The sequence below is a fragment of the Ambystoma mexicanum genome, chromosome 2p, assembly GCF_040938575.1.
Source record: "Ambystoma mexicanum isolate Mex_15411 chromosome 2p, UKY_AmexF1_1, whole genome shotgun sequence".
NCBI lineage: Eukaryota > Metazoa > Chordata > Amphibia > Caudata > Ambystomatidae > Ambystoma > Ambystoma mexicanum.
The window spans coordinates 1,393,851,612-1,393,874,340 of record NC_090923.1 but is presented as its reverse complement, the minus strand read 5'-3'; the positions used below and the strand labels follow the sequence as shown (position 1 = coordinate 1,393,874,340).

Genomic DNA, 22,729 nt, shown 5'->3' with positions numbered 1-22,729 from the left:
TCGGCCCATGCTCAAAGTTTAAGAGAACAGTTGCTGCTACGGGGTATCCATCAAGATTAGAAATTCTGCGGGGCGGGGGGACTCGGGGTTGTAATCAATCAAATGAATAGCTTGACTCCCAGTAGCTTTCAGTCACTAAGGTGCACATACATTAATATCTCTGATGAGACCTCAGATTAGGACTTCTGAGAAAAAGGGACAGCAACCCAGTCAAAAGAAGGATAACATACAGGGGCTCCGCACGCGAGTGACAGGATGGGATTTTCAAACAGTGAGAAGGAACTTAAAATGGAAATCCCTTTCTGCCTTGCATTCAAAACTGCCTATTTCAATCTTTTGGGGGAAAAGGAAAAGCAGATGGGAAATAGCTAGAGCAAAACAATCATCTGATAATGAGAAATACATAAGTACAAAAAGGCATGAAAGTAAAAATAAGTAACTTTATAGGCACAAGCTTGTGTTCCAAGATCCCACTCTGATAAAGTAGAAAAAAGAACCTGAATGAAGAACATATATGACTCTTAAGGAGCAGGGAATTCGCCAAGCATGCATAGCCAAAACATTTTTTCCAGGTTCTCAACCGGTGGAGTGAAATCATTTAATATCCTTCCACGGAGGAGCCCTTTACAAAGAAGGGAACAGTGCCCAAATGTATCATCCTATGAAGGGCATTGAAGGGGAGCCTGAAAAGGGGGATGATGTTGAACTTTTTTTTGTACGACAAATTGTGTGGAAAGATCTCCTTTCGTTAACACTTTGCTACTCATTATGCCGAGCAAATGAGCACAACACATAAAATAAATGCAGAAACTAGAAAATGTAATACTCACTCCAGAATTTCATTCTTGGCATCTATCTTTGACATCAAGTCCCGCAGCAGTTTGGCTTTCTCCTCACTGAGAACAAAGAGTAAAGTGAGCAGATGATATAACATCACATTTTCACATCTCAACACCGCAAACATAATGAACGATTGCGTTAAAATGAATGCAGACTTGTCTGCTTTCGGTTCCATTTTGATTTGTAAGCAAACTTTGCTCGCTAAAGTAGCTCCACTTCTATTTGGCTTGACAGATTGATTACTATATTACCCTTAACTGTACCATCACACACCAGTTCTCAGGGATAACCCGAGGGTTAAACATAATACCATGCAACTTCATCTGCTACATGCAAGACAGCACACAAATCTGAAAAAGCGTACCAGAGCATATAACATATGACTCTTGAAAGTTTTGTTCCGATATCAGCATCCGAGTCATGGATAAAGCCAAATGAAATGAGGGGTTGTGGTGGGTGTAAATATATATATGTAAATATATATATATATAGAGAGAGAGAGAGAGAGATTAGAATAAAGGGCCAGGAGTGTAAACTATACTTGGGTTGACTGTGATGCGGGTTTGATGTACATGTATGTCAAATGCTGTATAAAGACTACCACCACCACAATTACCCATGGTGTTACTTGCCTACAGCTTAAAGAGTCAACATCAGTAAAATTCTCCTTTCACTGGCCTTGAGCAATGAAAGGAGAATGTTAGTGTGGGTCTCTAACATGGTGCATCTGGCAGGTTGTTGTGGCCACCGTTAGTTGACCCGTAAAGGCCAAGAGTGAATCTGAAAGTTATCCTCCCCAAGCAACTGCAACATTTCCAATGGAAACTGTTAGGAAATATTTTCTTTTTGCAACTTTCCCTCCATAGATTTCTTTGGGATCCCAATTAGGTTTGCTTATTTTGAACCCTGCCACGACTTTCTGGAGTCAAGTAACACCTTCTGATTTATTTCCCTTGCCTGGTTACCTCATTCTTATGAGGAAACTGACTAGTCACTGAGAATGTCAGTACTGCGAGAATATGTCCTTTCTTATGAATTCTTGTATTATTCCAGTCGTACACATCACCTTTCAGTGAAGTCAGGATACTTGTTAAGAAGCCCAAACAAGGTAGCACTAAACAGCAATCAAGGCTATTCTCTGGAGAGAATGAGTGGGGTCAGGGGTCCACAATGAGTCCACACAACAATAAGAATTGTAGAAAAATACAGTACTTAATCTAGGCCTCTAACACACAATAAAAAATGTGATATCGCACAACGCTCAATAATAAACATATACAGTTACCATAGGTTCTTAAAATGCATGCAATAACATATCAATAAAAGAGGTAAGTAAAGTGATCCAGTAAGATGGCACCAAGTCACAAGAAATATTCCCTAGCTTCAGAAGTCTAATCCTTATTAGTCGGACCTTGTGCATAAATGTCACAATGCTTCTCCCCAGAATGTATCTGATGCAAGTAAAGTACTTGTGTTGGTGGAATATTCAGGAGAAGAGATGCAACAAAGTTACTTGTAAGTAAAGATGTATTCTTATATTGAAGGTTTTACTGGTTAGGTCTTATGTCTAGCTCTCTCACCTTCTGAATCTGAAGAGTCTTCTGCTGTCTTTTTTCTTTTTCTTTTTTGCCTTCCCTTTAGACTATTTCCGACCAGAGTGGAGGTAGGGTCTGTCCCCGTTGGAGGACACCGCGCTCGATTCATCACGTGAACCGAGCCAAGGAACCCCTGGGAGACAGCCCAAAAGAAGGGGAAAAGCCTTGAGGCTAAAAAAAACCTGGTATCACGTGGTGAAGTCCAATGATGACTGGTGCAGTAGTCCATAATGAGGAGGAACAGCTAGAGACGTTCCGTGCAGGAGGAAAAACTGACAGGGAGGCTTTCCGTGGAAAGGTGGGGGGCGAGTTGAAGAGGAGCAGTGAATGGAGCATAGAACAGAGGAAAAGGAGAAGCAAGCTGCGAGGAGCGGAGGGCCGAGGCACAGGCAGAACGTGGAGGGACGAGGGGGTGGGGTTTAAGCAGAAGAGGGCTAGGAATCACCGGGAAAGGCAAGGAACTAAGCGTCTTACCCAGATGACAAACACGAGGATTGGAACGCGAAGCTCCGCCGGTGTGGTGGATTGATATAATGGGAGTGCCATGTTGGATGGAGACTAGACCGCGGTATACACTTCTGCTGATTTGCGTGGCGGCACGTTAGCCGATCTGCCAAAGTTTCCAAACTCTCCAACGTTGCGAAATGACAGTATGACCCCTCTTTAATTTGGGGTTGCCTGGCTTCCAGGGGTGTCTGCTAAGGTACTGTTGTCTTAAGACAGGAGCATGCATATTGCACTCTGGTTCCCATGTTCTTTCTGTCTCTAAGAATCCTTTCCAGTGTACTAGCTGCTGGAGAGTTCCTCAGCGGTACCTGGAATCCACGATGTGAGAAACCTCATTCATTGGGAATTGGATCTTTAATCCTTAGTCTCTTTCTTTCTCTGGGATGATAGGGATCTGAATGAAAGGGTTTGAGCAAGGAGGTATGAAACACAGGCTGCAGTCTACTAAGACTTTTGGGAAGTCTTAGCCGAAAGTCCACCGGATAGACTTCAGATAGTACCTTGAAGGGACCGATGTACCTGGGAGATAACAGACGGTCTAAACCACCTGGGTAAGTATCTGGTGGAAAGCCATAGCACGGATCCTTCCTCCCAGTCCGGGTTCTTTCTTCCCTTTCTGTCTGCACAAAATTTGTTTGCCTTCTTACTTAGATGAAGATTAACCAAAGCTTCTTTATGAGCAGTTGAAAGTTCCTCTAGCAGGGCATCCACAGAAGGAATTTTGGAGGAAGGAAACGCTGAGGTGGGCAAGTGTTTAGGGTGATACCCGTATGAACAAAAGAAGGGACTCATCTGTGTGGATGGCATCGTTATATGTGAACTCAGCTTTGAGCAATAGATCAAACCAATTGTCCTGTTCCTTGTTGGTGAAGCATCTCAAATTTTGTTCAAGAGTGTGGTTCAACCTTTCGGTCTGTCCATTTCTCTGTGAGTGGTATCCTGAGGATAGTGCACGTCGGATACCTAAGAGAATGCATAGAGTGGACCAAAACACTGATGTAAATTGAGACCCGCGATCCCACGTCATCACTTGGGGTAAACCATGTAGTCTGAAGACATCGTGCAGATATACTCTTGCCATCTGTGGTGCTGTGGGAACTCCGGGTAAGGGAGAAAAATGTGCCATCTTTGTGAAGGAATCGATCGTGACCAGGATAGCTGTATGACCAATAGAGGGAGGTTAATCGACAAGTCTATAGAAACCTGAAGCCAAGGTCCTGTAGGTGAGGGTTCTTGCTGAAGAAGGCCCATTTTTCGTGCCGTTGAATACTTGCTTTGTGCGCAGGTAGGGCAAATTAGGACGTAGCTCTGCACAGTCTTCAGGGATGGCAACCAAAAGGAATGGTTAATCAATTCGTGTGGCGGCAATACCTTTATGGCCGGGGGTCTTAAGATCTTGACACCAAGATAACATTTTCCTTTGCAATTCGGTTGTAGGTACATATAGTATGTTCTATTGGAAATACAGACCCTGTTCTTTCCTCAGCCGATAGGATGGGTCGCTCCTCTGTAGACATATACTTTGTCTCAACGCTTCTATGTTTCCTTAAAAGTGTTTACTTCAAATATGAATTTCTTACCAGTTAGTACGATTCCTTGATTGTGCGACTTCTCTGGGGTGTTTGAGACTTCTAGAAATGGCATCCGCTAGGAAGTTGTGCTTCCCCGGTATATAGGTGACAGAAAAATCGAATTGGGAGAAAAAAATACACCATTCTTTCATATCTGGAGTTTTGACAGGTCATCTGTTGGAAGATGCTTAGGTTGCAGTGGTCTGTCCAAACCTCAAATGGGTGGAGTGCTCTCTGTAGGAGATGACGCCACTCTAGACAAGATAGTCTGATGGCTAGAAGTTCTTTTTCCACACTGAATAATTAATCTTACTGGAAGTAAGTATGCAGGAATAGTATGCCACAGGGTGTTGTTCTTGGTGGGAACCAATCTGAAGAAGTACAGCTCCAATTGCACCAGCTGAAGCATCCGTCTTGACTACAAATGGGATCGTCTGATTTGGTTGTAATCGAATAGGTTCTGAACAAAATTTGGATTTCAACTGCTGGAAGGCACGATCTGCCTTATCACGCCAAAGAAAGCGAACCCCTTTCTTGAGCAGCTCTGATTGGTAGAACGTGGTTGGAGAAATTCTTTATGAATTTCCTATAGAAATGTGCTAGTCCCAAAAAGCGTTGGATGTATTTCACTCACTGAGGTGTGGGCCATTGTATAATGGCTTGGATCTTTTGAGGATCCATCCAAACTCCTTCCTTTGACAGGATGAAATTAGCTAGGGTACTGAGGATGTCTCACCTCTCAGGTTTGGCACTCAGGCTGTGTGATCGCAATCGATGAAGAACTTCGGTAACGTGTTCGACATGATTGGTAATAGAGGAAGAAAGAAAACAACATATCGTCCAAATAAACGATAACCGAACGGAAGAGGATGTCTGCAAAAACCTTGTCCATAAAACACTGGAAAATGGCAGGAGCATTTACTAAACCGTAGGCCATAACTCTATATTCAAAATAACCCAATGGCGTTCTGAAAGCGGTCTAGCATTCGTCGCCCACACGGATTTGTAACAGATGGTAGGCCCCTCTTAAGTCCAGCTTTGTAAAGACAGTAGTTCCTTGGACAGCCTAGTGCATATGATACCGATCTCTGATGGTACTGGCATTAAGGGCCCTGTAGTCGATACAAGGTCTCAACTCTTTGGTACCCTTTTTGGGAATAAAAAAGTGGCGCTCCAACAGCTGATCGGGATTCTTTCATCAAGCCGTTCTGAAGATTGTTGGCTAGGTAGTCCTTGAGTGCTTCCTTCTCTGGAAGCGAAAGAGAACATTCTTCCTACTGTGATTGATGTATTGGGGAGAAGATCGATAGCTCAGTCCTTGGTGCGATGTGGCGGCAACGGTTTAGATAATCTGTCTTCAAATACATCTTTGAATGCCTCATACTTGATGGGAATACACAAGTTAACTGAGGTGAGACTGGTTGACTAGAGTGAATACTTGGAAGCAGTCTTCTCCTGTTTGTTCTTGGGTTTGCAATTTAGAGAACTATACTCTGAATTGAATGACAAAGTGTTAGCCTTCCAGTCAATCAAGGGATTGTGTCTTCGTAGCCAAGGTATGCCCAGTATGAGGAGAAAATGAACAGTCCTGATCAGATCGAACTGGAGTATCTCTTTATGGGCGAACATGTCCATCTTCAATGGTTGTGTATGTTATACTATGGGTTTGTATATCAGTGGTGAACCATCAACACCCTCCACAGACAAACGTCTGGAAAAAAATGACCAACCCCACCAAAAGACCTTAAACGCACACCACGAAAAGTTTTTTTTTTTTTTTTTTTTAAAGGCTGCAGGGTGCTGGGTGGGTGTCCCCAGCAACATCCCGCTCACTACAGTGAGGGGGTTGCGGACGACACCCCCCAACACTCCCAACAGAACAGGGAAAAAAAAACAAAAAAAAAAACAGGGGCTGCGGGGGTACACTGTACAGTATAGTGAGCAGGGGTTGCGGGGGAAGCCCCTGCATGTTCGCATGGGAAATGTACGAACGTTTTGTGTTCGTGCATTTCTCATGCAAACATTTCAGTCGCGCAGTCGGATCACGCAGATCCAAGTTCCCTGCAGCCTCACAATCCAATAGGGATATGACTCCACCATCAAACGGGAGAGGCCCTTTGATGGTGGTAAAGGCGAACATCAAAGAGCATCAAGAGGTTATCAAATGAGTCATCCTTTCTTGCTGTCATATAGCAGGGATCCGTTTGCCAACCCCGACCCTTGATCCCAGTTAGGGCCGGGGTGAATAGTTTGCCCGACGTTGAGGGGATACTTCCAGGCAATCCCGTAGAAGGTGGGCTTGTGAGCCATAGTACATACAGAGTCCCAAGTCTCATCACGTCTTGCGTTCTATAGGGGTCAAAGGACATTGAGCTGCTCCAACCTGCCTGGGTTCTTCGGGAAGTCTAACATCGACTGGTGTGCATTTGGGATCTACTGGTGTGGAACGCGGGGTTGAGAAGCTGGAACCAGTTCTGTATCTCCGACGTTCAACCTTTCTCTCATTCATGCGGAATTCCACTTGCAAGGAAAGGGAAATTAGATCTTGAAAGGAAGTAGGTCTAGCCACTCTAGAGAGTTCATCCTTGATGTCCTCGTTAAGACCCCTTCGAAAAAGAGTTTGTAGGGCAGATTCCGGGCAACCTGCTTCCACGGCCACTCCTTGGAAATTTGAGACATACGTCAGAATGCCAGAGGGACCCTGGCGGATATCCAGGAGTGTTTCATAAGCTGAAAACAAGTACTGCTGTCTTTCAAACCTATCTTTGAACAAAAGTAAAAATGCTGAATAATCCAACACTGGATTAGCCGAAGTAACCAAAGCGGTCGGCCAAGCCAGAGAATTCCCCACTAGGTTGAAAACAAGGAAGCCAACATTGACCATATGCGATTCATAGGCCTTGGGTGTGAACGTGAAATAAACTGAACATGTGCCTATGAATTCTCTGAGCTTCCGGGGAGACCCTTCGTACTTCCCAAATGAAAATGTCAGGGTGGGGAGATCGCCCATCAAGTCTTCTCTGGCATTTACAATCTGTCATAAAGCTGCATTCTCCATCCTTAAATTCTGCATCTCATGGGTTAATCCCAGCACAGCAGCTACCAATTCCTGTATTGTTCTAAACTGCCCATTTTAGGGCATTGCAATCTCTCAAGCCTAGCTCTCACCTTCTGAATCTGAAGAGTCTTCTGCGGTCTTCTTTTTCTCATTCCCTTTAGAGGATTTCCGACCAGAGTAGAGGTAGGGTCTGTCCCCGTTGGAGGCCACCGCACTAGATTTGTGACGCAAACCGATTGTGAGGAACAGCCCAAAAGAAGGGGAACAAGCCTTGCGGCTAAAAAACATGGTATCACGCGGTGAAGTCCAATGACGTCTGGTGGAGTAGTCCATAATGAGGAGGAACAGCCAGAGATGTTCCGTGTATGAGGAAAAACTGACAGGGAAGCTTTCCGAGGATAAAGGGGTGGGGGCAGATGCAGAGGAGCAGTAAATGGATCACAGAACGGAGGAAAAGGAGAAGCAAGCTGCAAGGAGCAGAGGGCCGAGGCACAGGCAAAACGAGGAGAGAGGAGGGGGAGTTGGGCAGAGGAGGGCTAGGAAGCACTGGGAAAGGGAAGGAACTAAGCGTCTTACCCAAACGAGAAACAAACATGAGGGTTGCAACACGAAGCTCCGCCGGTGTGGTGGATTGATACAATGCTGATTTGTGTGGCAGCACATTAGCCGATCCGCCAGTTTCCAAACTCTCCAACTTTGCAATATGACATTAGGTGCGAAGGCCAAAAAGCAGTGGAATGGAAGGATACAAAGAGACTTGTTCTCAATGTTATCCTATGGAGGACATAGGGAGACAAATGCTTTGAGTTTACTTGCACCCACCCCACCGACTCAGATTTCACCAGATGACTGGATGGGTTGACTGTGGGTCGCTTTGGTTGGATTTCTAGCTGTTGGTTCCCATGAGAGGTGCCCAGGAGCTCTGGGTGCTAGGATTCTTCTGGTCGGGTCCAGGAGCAGAGTGCAACCCTTGACGATGGAGACATGCAGAAAGCACCGATACAGCCCTCTTCAGAACACTTCACAAAATGGTGGAAGGCGAGTTCCAGCAATGGCCACTGCAGACAGACGGCAGGCGTCCTTCCTGTCACGGTCCTTCCAGAACAGTATTGCTTGAAGCTGGGAGGCTGAAATTTGGCAGGAAGGCGACTTAGACCACAAGCTGGTGACCACCGAAGGAACGGTGATGGTTCTAGCAAAGTAGCCCACTGGAGAGCTGGTCACTCCACTGGGTGGTCTAGGGACACTTCAGAAGGCTCAGGAGAGCTGGAACCTTGAGATCATCTCGAGACTTGTTGGTCCCACCAGTGCAGGGTTTGAAGCACCGCACAGGGCCATCACAGACCAGGTAGTCCAACAGCGATTAACCGGGCCAGATGCAGGAAGGAATGCTGAGCCTATTCAGCAGTCTTCTTTGGATCTTCAGTCTACTGTTCTACATCGGAATACTTGGCTCCAATGCGGATCTGAAGAAATGGCTGCAGGAGTTCTCCTCTTATCCAAAATAATGCCTGGAAGCAAGACCATACCCACCAATGGTAAGGAGCAGCCACATTCAAACAGCAAGTAGCTGTCCAATCAAGGACAACTATTGGTTTCACTCATGCCCCACACCTAGACTCACTGGCACCACGGATGTGGAGTGGGTCCACACACACACACAAACACACACACAACTAACCCGGGAAAGTGCATGACATTATATGGATTTTCTAGACTTGGCAAGGCCGACTCAATATGGCCAAAGAACAAACGCAAATCTCGTGATGTTGCCATTTTAGGACACTAGCCACGTTTAGTAGCCATACGTGGTAAACATGAATGTGGCCCCTAGAAATAACACAAAAATAGTAAAAATATAATTACTGCCACCAGCTTGCCTTTAGGCACATATACAAGTAACCCAAAATCCCAAGTGTAAAATATTATGGTGGTACAAAAGTATCAGCATTGCACTGCACTGTGCAAGGTAAAAAAAGTTACAAAAGTGTAAACGTCTGATCAGTTTCCCCGTAACAAAATGAGCCAAAGGCCAGCGGAGCGAAGTTAAAGGCTTCACTATCCTGTAAAAAGTCAGGACAGGTTCAAAAACAAAACATTTGTGGGTCCATAGAACTATAGCGGGAAGGTTGCCAAAAGAGAAACCTTTCCCAACAATACTTTGAATCCCAATGGCTTTTTGGCTACTTTTACAATGGGCCCAAGACAGGCTGGTCGCATCTTTGAAGTTTTTACAGTTTTTGTGTTACATTACTCCATCACGTTTGCACTTAGCGTGTATGGCTACTAAAGGTGGAAGATGGCCATGCCACAAAGTTGTTCGCTTGTTCTTTAGCCATGTTTGGCATGCGAGTGAGTACAGGGGTGGACTGTCTAGTCCCAATCTACAACTCTGGTGCCAGAGTCTTTTGCTGGAGAGATGTGATGACCAGTGGCTATCCATGATTGGAAAACTACTGGCTTTTTGACTGGTGCACATCCTTAACATTTGTGGGCTTGGACTTGCTCCCAGCCAGAACCTTGCATAAAAAAAAAGAGGACTCTTGCGACTATCATCGTTGGAACCAAGACTTCTACGAAGAAGAACCACCCACTGACAACCCGAAGACGATTCCTGCAGCTGACCAGCATCGACTCCTATATTGTCCCGGTGAAACTCTGCTCCTTGGTCCTAGTCTTGAGAAGGTCTTTGTTGCTACTTTCACCGCTGGACCGGTGCGAACAACCTGCTCATTGATCTGTGCTTGCTGAGCCTTCGGAAGTGTCCCTCAACCAACTGGTGGACTGACCAGCTCTCTCATGGACTACCTTGCTGCAGCCATCGTTCCGAGCAGAGCCATAGGCATTTGCAGAACTTAAGCTTCTGCCACAAGTTACCTGCTTTGCTGGGCATGCTCCTGTGTTTGCAACCAGAAGATCACCTTTCGCCGTCTGACCATGGTGATTCCTGTTCCAACAATCCTCCTATCCTGTGAGGTTTCTTGAGGGGGTCTGTACCTCAGAAGATTTCAACTTTCTTCATTTTGGGTCTAATGGAAGCTGTCTGGAACACATTCTGTGCACTTCAATATACTGAAACTAAATCTGGATGCTGAAAGTGACCTCTGCACCCGCGACGCCAGGGACTTCCTCAACCGGACCAAACACATGAGATTGTATTCTCAAAGGATTCTCGGACACCTGCAGTGGGCTCTGGAAGAATCTGAGTCAGTGGGTAACACAAGGTGTGAACCTAACCTACTCTGACCTGATCTCTGATGATTAAACTTGGGCTAAGGAGCCTTCCCTAGGCCTAGCCTAGTGTGCTGGATTGGGATAGAGTTGAGTGCTTACTTTAACTTTATCCAGTTTTGGAACTCGATTATTCATAACCAGTGGCACTGCAATTCTTATAAATACTTTCCTGAAGGATATGCTTTGGTACTGATGACTTTTGGGCACAAGGCCCTAAACCATTTTAGGGTAGGAATTATAAGATTGAGAGAAGCTGATGGTGTTGAGTCTAAAGAGTTCTGGTTTTCTATTTTGTATGCATCTGACCACTCACCTGTCTTGCACTGGTAACTGATTCATATGCAATTCTAATTCTACTAAGGGTGGATGTGTGTATATATATTTTATAAGGATTTGTGTGACACTACTTAACTGTGATTTTATAGGATTTGTTTGTTAACTAAAGGCCTAATAAGTAATTGTATTGTGTAAACTTATTGCCTAACAAATTATTGGTGTTGTTCTGTGTGGATAACAAAAATGAGGGTGGGCACCACTTTCACTTCATAAAGATGCCCATCTTTTTACTCTAGTAGTCAATACAACAGTTCTTCGGAGCACATAGGCGAGAAAAATCCTTAGCACAAGGATATCAAATACATAGAAAAAATACATAGACCAACCATGTGTTCTCGTTCTTCCCTAATAAATAGTAGTCAAAGTTAATAACTACTACAATTATTCCAATAAAGTTATTCACATTCTTGAAACATTCTTAAATCATATTCTCCATCATATTTAGTCACTCAGTTATTTTATTTCATCACAAAAAGGCAGTGATAATTCAAAAGTGTCCTAAAGCCAATGCATTTCAGAAATGTCTGTGTCTTCAGGGCTAATCACTATGTGCCATGAACAGTAAATATCAAACAATAAGTACCAAATAGGTTAATGTTAAAGGGCATTTATAATGTGCACTATCACCACAGAGTGTCCCTTGGTGCTCTGGCGGATAGGAAAGTTAAGAGGTTAGGATGCGTTAGTAGAGCATAGCGGGACAAAGGTAGAGCAAGAGTTGTGATGAACTGTTGACAGGTTCAGTTTGGCTAAAACCATTTGCTGAGCATGGGGGCGGTTTACAGATCCGTAGACTCCCATGTGCTGTTGTGCGGGACTATGTGTGGTTTATTTTGTTGTTGCAGTGAAGTGCATGTGGTTTGTTGTGCACAGGTTTGGTGGTGTTTGTTTAGCATTTGAGTGGTGTATGCAGAGAGTTGAGGTTTTAGCGGTTGGCTTAGTGGGGTTACCTTGTTGCTTAGGACATCTGTGTTAGGCGTCTCTGCCTGTGCTGTCTGCTGGAGCGTTCTGTGGTGGGTCACTCCCCGGGTTCAGTGTGTGGCATGTCTCTGTAACTGTCTTGTTATCTGTGGGCAGGAAGGTGGTGAAGGCTGTCCCCATCCCTGGGTCGAGATCAGTTAGGTTGGGGGTTGTCAGTGGGGTGTGCCTGCCATCGCCTTCCTGAGCTCCTACGGCGGTGTCCCTTCCCTCCGAATACCAGGCGCTCCCCATTCTATTGGTTGCTAGTTATTGTATATTGCTCCCTTGACTGCAGCTAGGGTGCCTGTCCCATAGGCTTTGCCTAACGTAGAGGTTTGGTTTGCAAGTGAGTGTATCCTGGGCTCCCTCCCTCCTCCGATTCTTCCTTCAATGTGCGCTTGTTGTGGCGCGTTCTATTTCCATTGGCATCTTAGTTTTTGTAGTTATTGCCGTCTGATTCTGAGGTAAAGAGCCATGTTTTAAGTAGCTTTCTGAATATTAGGTGATCCTTCGTATTGCGGATTTCTTTTGGAAGGGTGTTCTAATTTTCTACTGCCAGGTGAGAGAATACAGATCCCACAGGTTTTTTTATTGTGTATAGTTTTGGTTCCAGGCGGATGTGGTTGCTTGGTCGGAGTGCTCTCGTCAGTAGGTAAATGGTTATTCTCTTTTGTAGGAATTCTGCTTCTCGGCCGTGAATTGCTCTGTGCGTTATGCACATCATTTGGAACGTGATTCGTTGTTTGATGCAGCCAGTTTAACATTTTTAGCGCTGGGGTGATGTGGTCCCTTCTTGATAGTTTGAAGAGAAGTCTGGCACTGCATTTTGGATATGTTGCAGTTTCTTCCGCAGGTGTTCCGGCATTCAGAAGTAAGGACTATTTGCATAGTCTATTCTGGACATGATGAAGGCGATGATGGTCAGTGTTTTATGAGTGAAGGAAAGGAACGGTAGGATTCGTTTTATTGAGTGTAGGAGGAAGAAGTATTTCCTTGTGGTTCTAAAATTAGCGCGTTGTCCATTAAGACTCCACTGTGGGTGCTGTTCCTAGTTCTGTGGGCCATGGGATATAAAGGTTATTTTCCAGATTTTTGGATACAACCATTGTTTCTGTCTTGCCTGGGTCGAGTGTGAGGCTGTTTGTGTTCATCCATTCGTAGAGTTCTTTGAGACAGTCTTCCTGCGCTGTGTTCTCTTCTTGTGCATCTTCGATTTTATAGAGGATTTGTGTGTCAGCTGCTTAGTTGTAGCACGTAAGGCTGTGTTTTTTTATGAGCTTGATTAATAGGGCCAGGTAGATATTGAAGAGCAGTGGGGATAGGGATGATCATTGTGGTACTGCACAGTTGGTGGCCCATGGAGCAGATTTGAAGGGTTTTATTCAGACAGTTTCCGTTCTATTTGTTAGGAATGATTTAATCCAGAGCAGGGCTAGATCGGTTATTCTTATTTCTTCTAGTCGCTTCATGAGGATGTCATGACTGACCGTGTTTAACACTGCAGAGAGGTTGAGTAGTATCAGGGCAGAGTTTGTATTGGAGTCTGCGTTTGCCTTTAGGTCATCCCAGATAGACAAGAGTGCAGTCTTTGTCCCTCCCGCAGGTATAAAGCAGACTTGTGCCTGGCACAGCAGATGGTGTTTTTCTGCATGTACCTGTGTTAGTTCGTAGGCTTCTAGCAGTTTTGCTAGTGCACTGGGCAAAACTAAATTCTATATTAAAAAGTACACAAGAAGATCTACTCACTGAAACTAATTGTCTCCTTACCCCCAGATTCAAACTAGCCAGAGTGGGTGGCAACAGCTTCCAGGTCAAGGCCACCCAATTATGGAACTCACTCCCCACCTCACTCAGACTAGAACCATCCTACACAAAATTTCGCCACACCCTTATAAAAATGCTCAAAGTCTCTGATGACTAAGTGGTCCTTGGCGTTTACCCTCGTCACCTAGATCCTATCCTCTTTTACTTCAGACTCCAACTGGTATGCCGTCTATAAAGACTGGGCATAATCTTTTCTTATACATATTGTATATATATTCTCTGTGCTATTTTTACGTAAAATGTAAATAATTGTAAAAATGTTATCCTTACTATGTTTGTTGACTATACTGTAATTTCTATCTATGTACAACTAAGCTGTGAGTAATCTTATGCGATGCGCCCGACTACCTGTGGGTTTGGTGCGCAATACAAGTAATAAACTAAACTAAACTGAAACATGCAAAGTGAAGAAGCCTTGGTGTATGTCTCCAAATACTCCATCCAAAGGGGGCACATCAACTCTGATCAAAAAGAACTGGAGGACATCAACCTGTGACAAAAAGGTAGAACATCTGAAGAAGGGCTGTAGGAGTCCTTTCATCCTAAATTTAAGCGAGGGTCACCCATAGCCCATCAATGATGAGAATCTGCACCATTCAAACTGGAAAAGGCTGTTCAATCATGGGCAGCGTTTCGTCCCACATCTGCCCTACAATAGAATTACTCCTAGCCTGAGTGTGAATTGGGACCAGACAGTTCCAGCTGCCACAACCAGCAAGTTGTCACACACCGCTACTTTTCTGGGAAATGTGCGTGCTTGCTCGTGAAAGGACTTACCTTATGTATCCCCTGACGCGGGGCAAGGTTGTGCACTTCATTCCCCACTTACCAGGGACAGTCCCCATGGGAACCAACCATCCCCACCACCACCCAGGTCAGCTGGATGAGGGGGTGGGGGGGGGGTTCTCTGCACTTGCAAATAAAACCGCTGTTACACAGGAGATGGGCTACACCAGAGTTCTTACTGGACAACAATGGGGCACAGACACCAAGGTGGATTTCTTTTATGGATCCCAATGGGTAACCCTCTTTAATTATAAAAACACACACTTTTCTAATTAACCATTACTACCCTTCAAACTGCTACTCCCCCCTTCTATATAACCTTGGCATGAGTTTCTTCTAATGTGGTTAGACACTTTTCCTTAGAGGGATTAGCAAGGTACCCATAGGGTGGAACTGACCAAACAGACCCCTGACCTACACCTGGCACCACCCAATGGAGATGGAGGGCAGCGGATGGCACAGTGGGTGGTCGTATCCATTGGGTGGTCTTCACTAAGCTACTTTACGACAGGGTACACAATCGCTTCGCCCCTTCCTTAGACCGTACTTGCCACTCCTTTACTTATCACTATATAAATTACTCCATTTAACTATTAAAATTCACTACATATAAATCACCATAACCACCTATACTTCTATACATGTATACACATATATATGACAAACATTACAAAGCCTTTCTAATGCTTGCATCTGCTTAGATTCACATGTTTTGCCTAGGCCAAAATAGTGGTTGGTGCAGAGTATTACATGAAATGTTTTTTTAAATCAAAATAGCGATGTTGTCAGGGCGTGTTTGTAATACTATCCCTACTTTGATGTGTAAAGCGTCAAATGTCCTTCACGAGTCGAGGTCCTCAGATGGTTTTATTTCTGACCAGAGGTTGCATGAAGTGTATAGTCAAGTATGAGAAAAGTGAAGGTGTAAGTCGTCTATGTACCTTCTACTCCCAACAAGGGGAGGAAGGGTGGGCGCATGTGAATCTAAGCAGATACAAGCGTCAGAAAGACTATTACAGGCATGCAATGTTTGGCTTCTGAGACCTGTCGATCTGCATAGAATCACATGCTTTGCATAGACTAGCAAGCAGTATCGGGAGAAAGAGGTGGGTTGTTGGAAGAGACAGAGAAAAAAACAGGCCATAAAAGTGCCTGTCCTACGAGAGTCACTCCTAGTTTGTGTGTCCACACAGTAATGTTGGATGAATGTGTGAACTGAGCTCCATGTTGCTGCACTACAAACTGTCTCCAAGGGCAGATTTGCAATGAAGGCTAATATGGCACCAGAAGCACGTGTAATGTGTGCTCTAGGTGCAAATGGCAGTTCTTAGTTAGCTAACTTGTAGTACTGCTATCTGCAATTCATAATCCATTTAGAGGTTGCTGCTTTGGAGACAGTATCCCCCTTCTCTCCCTGCAGCTAAGAAAACAAAGAACTGGTCTATTTTCCAGATTGGTTTAATCTTATTAATGTACATTACAGCTCTCCTAACATCTAGTTTATGGCGGTGGGGGCTCTCTCCAGAGTTTTGTGAGACTTGAAAAAAGGCTGGATTTCCAATAGATTGGTTGACATGGAATTTAGAAATTAACTTGGGTGCAAACCTAGGGTGTATTCTTAGGACTACCCTGTTTTTATGTATTGTGACAAAGGGCTCTGAAACTGACAATGCTTGGAGCTCACATACTCTTATAGAGGGGATTGCTATAAGAAAAGTGGCTTCGTAAGTGAGATCTTTAGGCTTGCCTTATGAATGAGTTCAATGGGGAGACCCATGAGTTTACTTAAGACAATGTTTAAATCCCATCCTGGTGGTGGCTTTGCAATTGGGGATACATTATTTTCACCCCTTCCAGGAAGGCATTCACAACTGGAATTGTCCACCATCAAATCTTGCTTTCAAATGTTCTGTATGCAAAAAGCACAGCTAAATGGACTTTCAAGGAACTGAAAACTAGACCGGAGTCTAACAAGTGAAGTAGATAGTGCACTATGTTTAAAAGGTGGACAGTCAATGGGTTTCACAGACATTCTACACCATATTACAAATCACTTTCATTTGTTAAAGCAGCAGTGTCTAGTGTTCGGTTTACATGCCTCTTAATACTTCCATGCACCTTGTAGGTAAATTAAGATGGCCAAACCCTTTAGGAGCCAAGCTGCTAAATTGTTTGTCTGAGGATGGGGATGAAGGTTTGACCCTTTGTTCTGAGACAACATGTTTTAAGGGCTGATTGTCTTCATTGTTGGGCACACCGACATTTTGAGTAGGTGGGAGTACCATGTCTGATGTGCCCACATTGCAGCCACTAGGATTATATTTAAACGTTCCGGATGCATCTTGTGGATTACTCCGTTCAGGAGTGGGGTCCGGGGGAAAGTATGCAAATATCCCTGACCAATTGATGTGCAGTGCGTAGGTGTAGGTGTGTTATTTTGCATTTTCTCTCGTGGCAAACTAATTATGTCTGGATGACCCCATTTTGTAAAAATGGGGTTCACAATGTCTGGATGCAGCTCCCACTCGTGTTATGAGGGAAAGTCTGTTTCTGCTTAGTGTGACCGCCAGGCAGTTGTGTCATAACATGTTCCAGTGGAACACAAGGACAGTGCTCAAGTCCTAAAAATAAAAAGTGGGGGGACTTTGGCGAGCATTGGGAAGGGACATCACGGGGCGTCAATGGGAAATATGTCAGTTTCAGGCTTGTCTTTCACCTTTCAAAAAGAAATACATGACAAAAAAGCATTCGCCAAGGGAACAGATTTAAATATAACCTTTCTACTTAAGTATCAAATGCATGCATCTTTTAAACCTGAGAACCTGTAACAAAACATGTCCATTTATATAGATGTCAATATCAGACATTTTGCAGTAATACCAATGATGACTGGTCTTGTGGCGAAGTGTCTAGGGTTCTAACACCGTCCTTTTTTTATTTCTTAAAACACACAGGGGAGACAGCGTCCGCCCGCGTTGTCCCTCGACTTGTGCTCTGCAGGAGGAAGATGTTTCTCTGGAGGCTCCATTTCCAGATTTTCTGTGCTATTCTGGACAGATTTAGTGAATGTGCCCTGCCCAGTTTGTTGATGTAAAACATGGCGGCTGAGCTGTCTGTGAGAAGGAGTACACTCTTTCCTGCCAGGTGATGCTGGGAAGCTTGTAGTGCTTTGTACACTGCCAACAACTCTAGGATATCGATATACTTCTTTGTCAGTGTCTGTGTTCACATGCCGTGCGCTGTCTGGTGGAGGCGATAAGCTCCCCAACCTAAAAGCGATGTGCCTGTCTTTATTGTGACCTGAGTAAGTGATGTGACAAAAGGTTTCCTCTTGTGTGGGTTGCCTTTTGTCCACCACTGAAGTGCTACCACTCCCATGAGATCATTGTTTTGCTAGCCATTCTTGTATTAAACACATGTGTAGCCTTCAATGTGGCACAATGAAGATGCATAATGTCATACCAAGAAGATGCATCACTTTCCTGACTGTTAAATGGCACTCAGCTGTATTACAAGGGATTTGATGCAGCATGTTCTAGACCCTCTCGTTTGAGCGGAAGACTAAAATGTCTTCTGTTCAGATTGCTGCCCATAAGAATTGCTCAACTTGGCTGGGAACTAGGCTTGATTTTCTCATCTTTGATAGAAAACCCTAGTTAAAACAGAAGGTTTATCGTTTCTTGTGTGAGCTGCTGACACATCTGTGGTGTGTACCCTGTTATGAGCCAGTCAACCAGATAAGGGTTTACTGGGATTGTCTAAGCAGGTGTGCCACCACTGCAACTAGTACTTTTGTAAAGACCCAAGGGGTTGACGCAATCATGAAGGGTAGTACATTGAACTGGCAGTGCCTGGACCCTACTTTGAACCTTAGGTACTTTCTGTGAGCCCTTTGTTTTTGGAACAAGGAAGTACACTGAATAAATACCCTTGCTTACCTCTGACAGAGGGACAGGTTCTATGGTCCTCTTTTCCAGAAGGGCTTCAACCTCTGCTTGGAGGAACTGGTAAAGACATAGTCTTGTGTCTTGGAGGATGATCGTGCAGGATTTCCAGAAACTCTACATAAAAGCCAACTTTGACAGTGGGCACCCACGTGTCTGTTATTCCCCTCCCATATGTGGGTGGATTGAGAAATGCAGCCCCCTGGTGACCCGAGCCTGGGAGTCCAGAACCCAGTTGACTGTTCCTAATACCAAATTTCAAAGCGGACTGTGTATCCCCCACCCCATAACACATAGCCTATCCCATCTTGAATTTAGTATTTGTGCCACTCTCTAAACAGCCCTATCCATACCCTGATAACTTGTAAAGACTGTTCCAATTCTCTGTGCACCTTGTTCTTGTTTTCTAGTGTTACCGCAATTCTTTTATTCATTTCACCTGGTAACTCAATAGTAATATTTGGAATAATTTAAAGTAATTCCCACATAGATCCAAACACAGCGGGAAAAGGTTGACGTTGCGAATCAATCTTTGAACGTACCATGGCTTTCTTTAACAATATAGTCTAAATAATTTAGTTTAAGTAAAATTTGCCTTTCATTTTTAAAACCGAGTTTTGCTTTTTAACTGCCCTATTTTCCTCAAAACGAACCTCATTCTACCTTCCAAATCTCTCTCAATTCACCAGCTATAGCCCTACGTTCACTTCTATATTGTCCCTGTGCTGTGCATCTATCCCCTCCCCCTGCCCAAAAACCGCATTCCGATTCAGTGTTTTTCACCCGTTTTTTGAAAAAAACGTTTTGGCATTTAAAACTGCAAACTAGAAAAAATTCAACTTTCCCACATGTGAATTCGGCTGCACTGTGTTTTCAATTTCAATCTGTTTTGTGAACTGTACGATTTTGTTATACCTTACCTTATGGTTGATAGTGATATAACATCCCTAATACTTTGATAAAACATATGCATATTATTATTTAAACACACATGATTAATTGTCAAAATCGGAGTGTCATTTTAGGCCTTTGCCTCTTATTTTGTGACGGAAGATAGGATTTTGATTCTTATCCCCGACTACCTGCTGCTTCTTCCTGTCCACTCAGAATTTGATTATTTGTGGGTTGAGGGAACATTGCAGGGGGAAACCTTAACTTGCGTGTTATTTAATTCAAAAAGTGCTCCTATTCAATTGTGCTTTGGATATGTTCTACTAGAAGGTTAATAATACGCTCACCTGGTATCCACGGGGACGCCACCCATCCCTGGTTGGATGATTTGCACTCTCAAACCCTCTCCCGGTCCCTTGGTAAGGCCTCTGGTTAAAGATGGGTCTGCAATATAGGAGAGCTGGATTCAATACCAGATTGTCTTTATGTTTTTCCACCTACCTTGGCCTCAACTCCTTCCTCCTCCTTGGGCCCTCTCCTCACCTTAATATTGTAGAAGGTGTATTCTCCGTCCTGCTCCTCGTGGCAGGGGCGCGTAGATGTGGGGGGCGAGCAGCGACCAAGTTACTTCACTGGTGCAAGCCCCCTCCTGTGGGAATACAGGCCCTGCTGCGACTCCGTAGGTTTGCTGCTTTACAGTCTTTATATGCAGTTCTTTTGTTCCTCTTAGTTCGAATAATAATGTCTTGCTTCTTTCCTTTTAGGTATGGAAAGTTACTTTGGAGTTGTCATGCAGTTTGAATATGAGCATGGGCCGGTAGGCGAAAGAGCGGTGTGCGCAATGCTGTCCGGTGAGTAATTCGCGATGTGCGGCGCTGTTTCGCCTTTTATATTGCTAACCTGTGTCTTTTCTCTCCTTGCAGGTTGCGATGTTCCTCGCCGAGCGCCGTAATGTTCCAGCAATGATACTGACCAGGAGAGGACTACCCAGGTAAGGATTGTGTGGCTTTCTTCATTCGGAAGGAAACGTGAGTAAACTTTTACTAATGCTGTCTTTCTTTCTCCTCTTTCCAGGTTATGGTATTCCAGGATGCATGCAGTGCCGGATGATTGAGTTTGTACCTTCAGGTGAGTGGAACTGAAGTCGGCGATGGATTGAAGACAGGATACTGTTCCAGGTAAGTTTCGTAGTGTTCTTTCTCTCTCTGCAGGTCCTTGGTTTCAGGTAAGCTGGCATCAAAGAACTGGACACGGTGAGGGGTACGCTGCCCAAAGCAGAATAACGCAAAGCATGTTCTGCTGTTTGGGTGTGGTTTAAATAGTCTCAGGTAAAGTAGTCCAGGTAAAATAGTCCCAGGCCTGCCACATCCCAAGGTAGTCCAGGTAAAGTAGTCCCAGGCCTGCCACACCCAAAAGAGTAGACCGCATAGCTCAGTTACAAGGAACTAAGCTATGTGTGTGCCTCATTGTTGGCTGAACCCCCCCCCCCCACCCAAGTTAAATAGTCCCAAGTAAATAGTCCCATTCTAATGTTGGTCTTCATGATGGTTATGAACCTGGCGGCAAAGGCGTCAGGACGGACTCCAAGAGTGTCTTGGATGAGGTTTCAAGGCCTTTGACCTGGCCCTAACTGGAAGGCTGACGTTCCAGTGAGGGCCAGGGGCAAGGGTCATGACAGTTAACCAAGTGCATTGCTTGCATTTCCATTGTCATTATCACCCTATTGGTGATTGCTGCCCAATATTAAAATGTGTGATTTTTGTGAATTCTATAAATATATATCGTATTTTCACCAACCGGCATGGTTCATCGTGACCTGGGGTATTTGTAAAAGCGGGTGAGAGACTGGTCAGATACCGGTTCAATTTGAATTTGTTAAAATTAAAGAAAAAGCATTCCTATTGAGCACCACATCCCAGTCCAAGACCAAGTGCCCTGGTCCAGTGTGTGACGCCCGATTGGAATCCTTAAGAAACGAAAGGGGTTATCGATGGAAGACATTGAAGCGGGAAGCCAAAAGAGCTAGATTCGCCAAGAGAGATACTACTGGTACCCAAAGAATACAATGTGGCCTCAGATGGAAATGTGTTACCACATTTTCCAGACTACTTCCATCAAGAAACTGGTGAGATAACACACTCATTTGGTTACCAACACAGGTTGCACATTAGGCAAACCACTCTTTGCATTAAAGGGGGGTAACAACCTTTAGAGACTGACTTGTGCGTGCTAAATTCTGCCCCACACAAGGCAGAACGGTCCAATATACCAATCAAGCAGCATGGGTATTCAGTTAGCTCCTGTAGTTGGTCATCATCCCTGTGGTAATTGCAGTGTATGTGCTTCCACTACTACCATCAGGGAGTTTGTCCACGAGTCCTTTTATTGGACATTGAACTCATTATCGAATTGCAACTCCACTTAGCAGAGATTACTTTATTTCGGATGTAGGGTCATAAAAGTACATCAAGTCACAAACAAATTAAATGCAATAACAAATGAAACATTTCATCCTTGCTGTGAATTGAACATGTACCATGCCCCTATGGCCAAATTCGCCCCAGTAATACAACCCAGCTGTTTCCATGCTTACCACGCTGATTTGGAGCTTGCCCCCTGGATTTTTCTCCAAGGGGGCTATATTTGCGCCCGTTAGCACAGGCCAACACTGGCTGGTTGCGGCATAGGCTTCCATGAGCCCCTCAGAGTGGGCTCTGACTTCAACCATAGTTTTAACTGGGGGATGACATCTCCTGGTAAAGCACAGTACGCTTCTTCACATACTTGGGTCCCTGAAGTCAATTTGGGACAGTCATGGGCGTTTTCCCCCCCGATAGGGCAACCTAGTGCACCTTAAAAAAGTGTTCCCTTGTTACAAATAAGCAGCCCCGGAGAGCACAAATTCAGTGGGTACACTTATTCACAAGGGCCTCTGTGGATTCATGGGTGTTGGGGGGGGCAGTTTGGGACCCTGTGTAAGTAGATTGATCCTACCTTGCAAGGGACTGTTGCCTTATTGCAAGTGGTAGCACAATTCATTGACCCATGGGCTACTCCACTGGTTGGCTTTCTCACTGAGACATTGTGCCAGGAGCTGCCTTCGAAACCAGCAGCAACCCTAATAGCGGAAAGCTGCGAGGGTGGGTGAGGAGTGGTCTTTTTTGTGTCTGAAATGTGGTTATG

The 22,729-nt window shown here is 44.5% G+C and overlaps 1 protein-coding gene across 2 annotated transcripts in view; it reads right to left on the bottom strand.

Annotated features, from left to right (window-relative positions):
- Positions 1-22,729, bottom strand: part of PTPN23 (protein tyrosine phosphatase non-receptor type 23) — a 1,404,706-nt gene that overhangs the window by 612,870 nt on the left and 769,107 nt on the right. For both annotated transcript variants that reach the window (XM_069645828.1, XM_069645827.1), the window contains exon 14: positions 831-896. In XM_069645828.1, the coding sequence (XP_069501929.1) occupies positions 831-896 (66 nt within the window). The remainder of the gene's footprint in view (positions 1-830; positions 897-22,729) is intronic.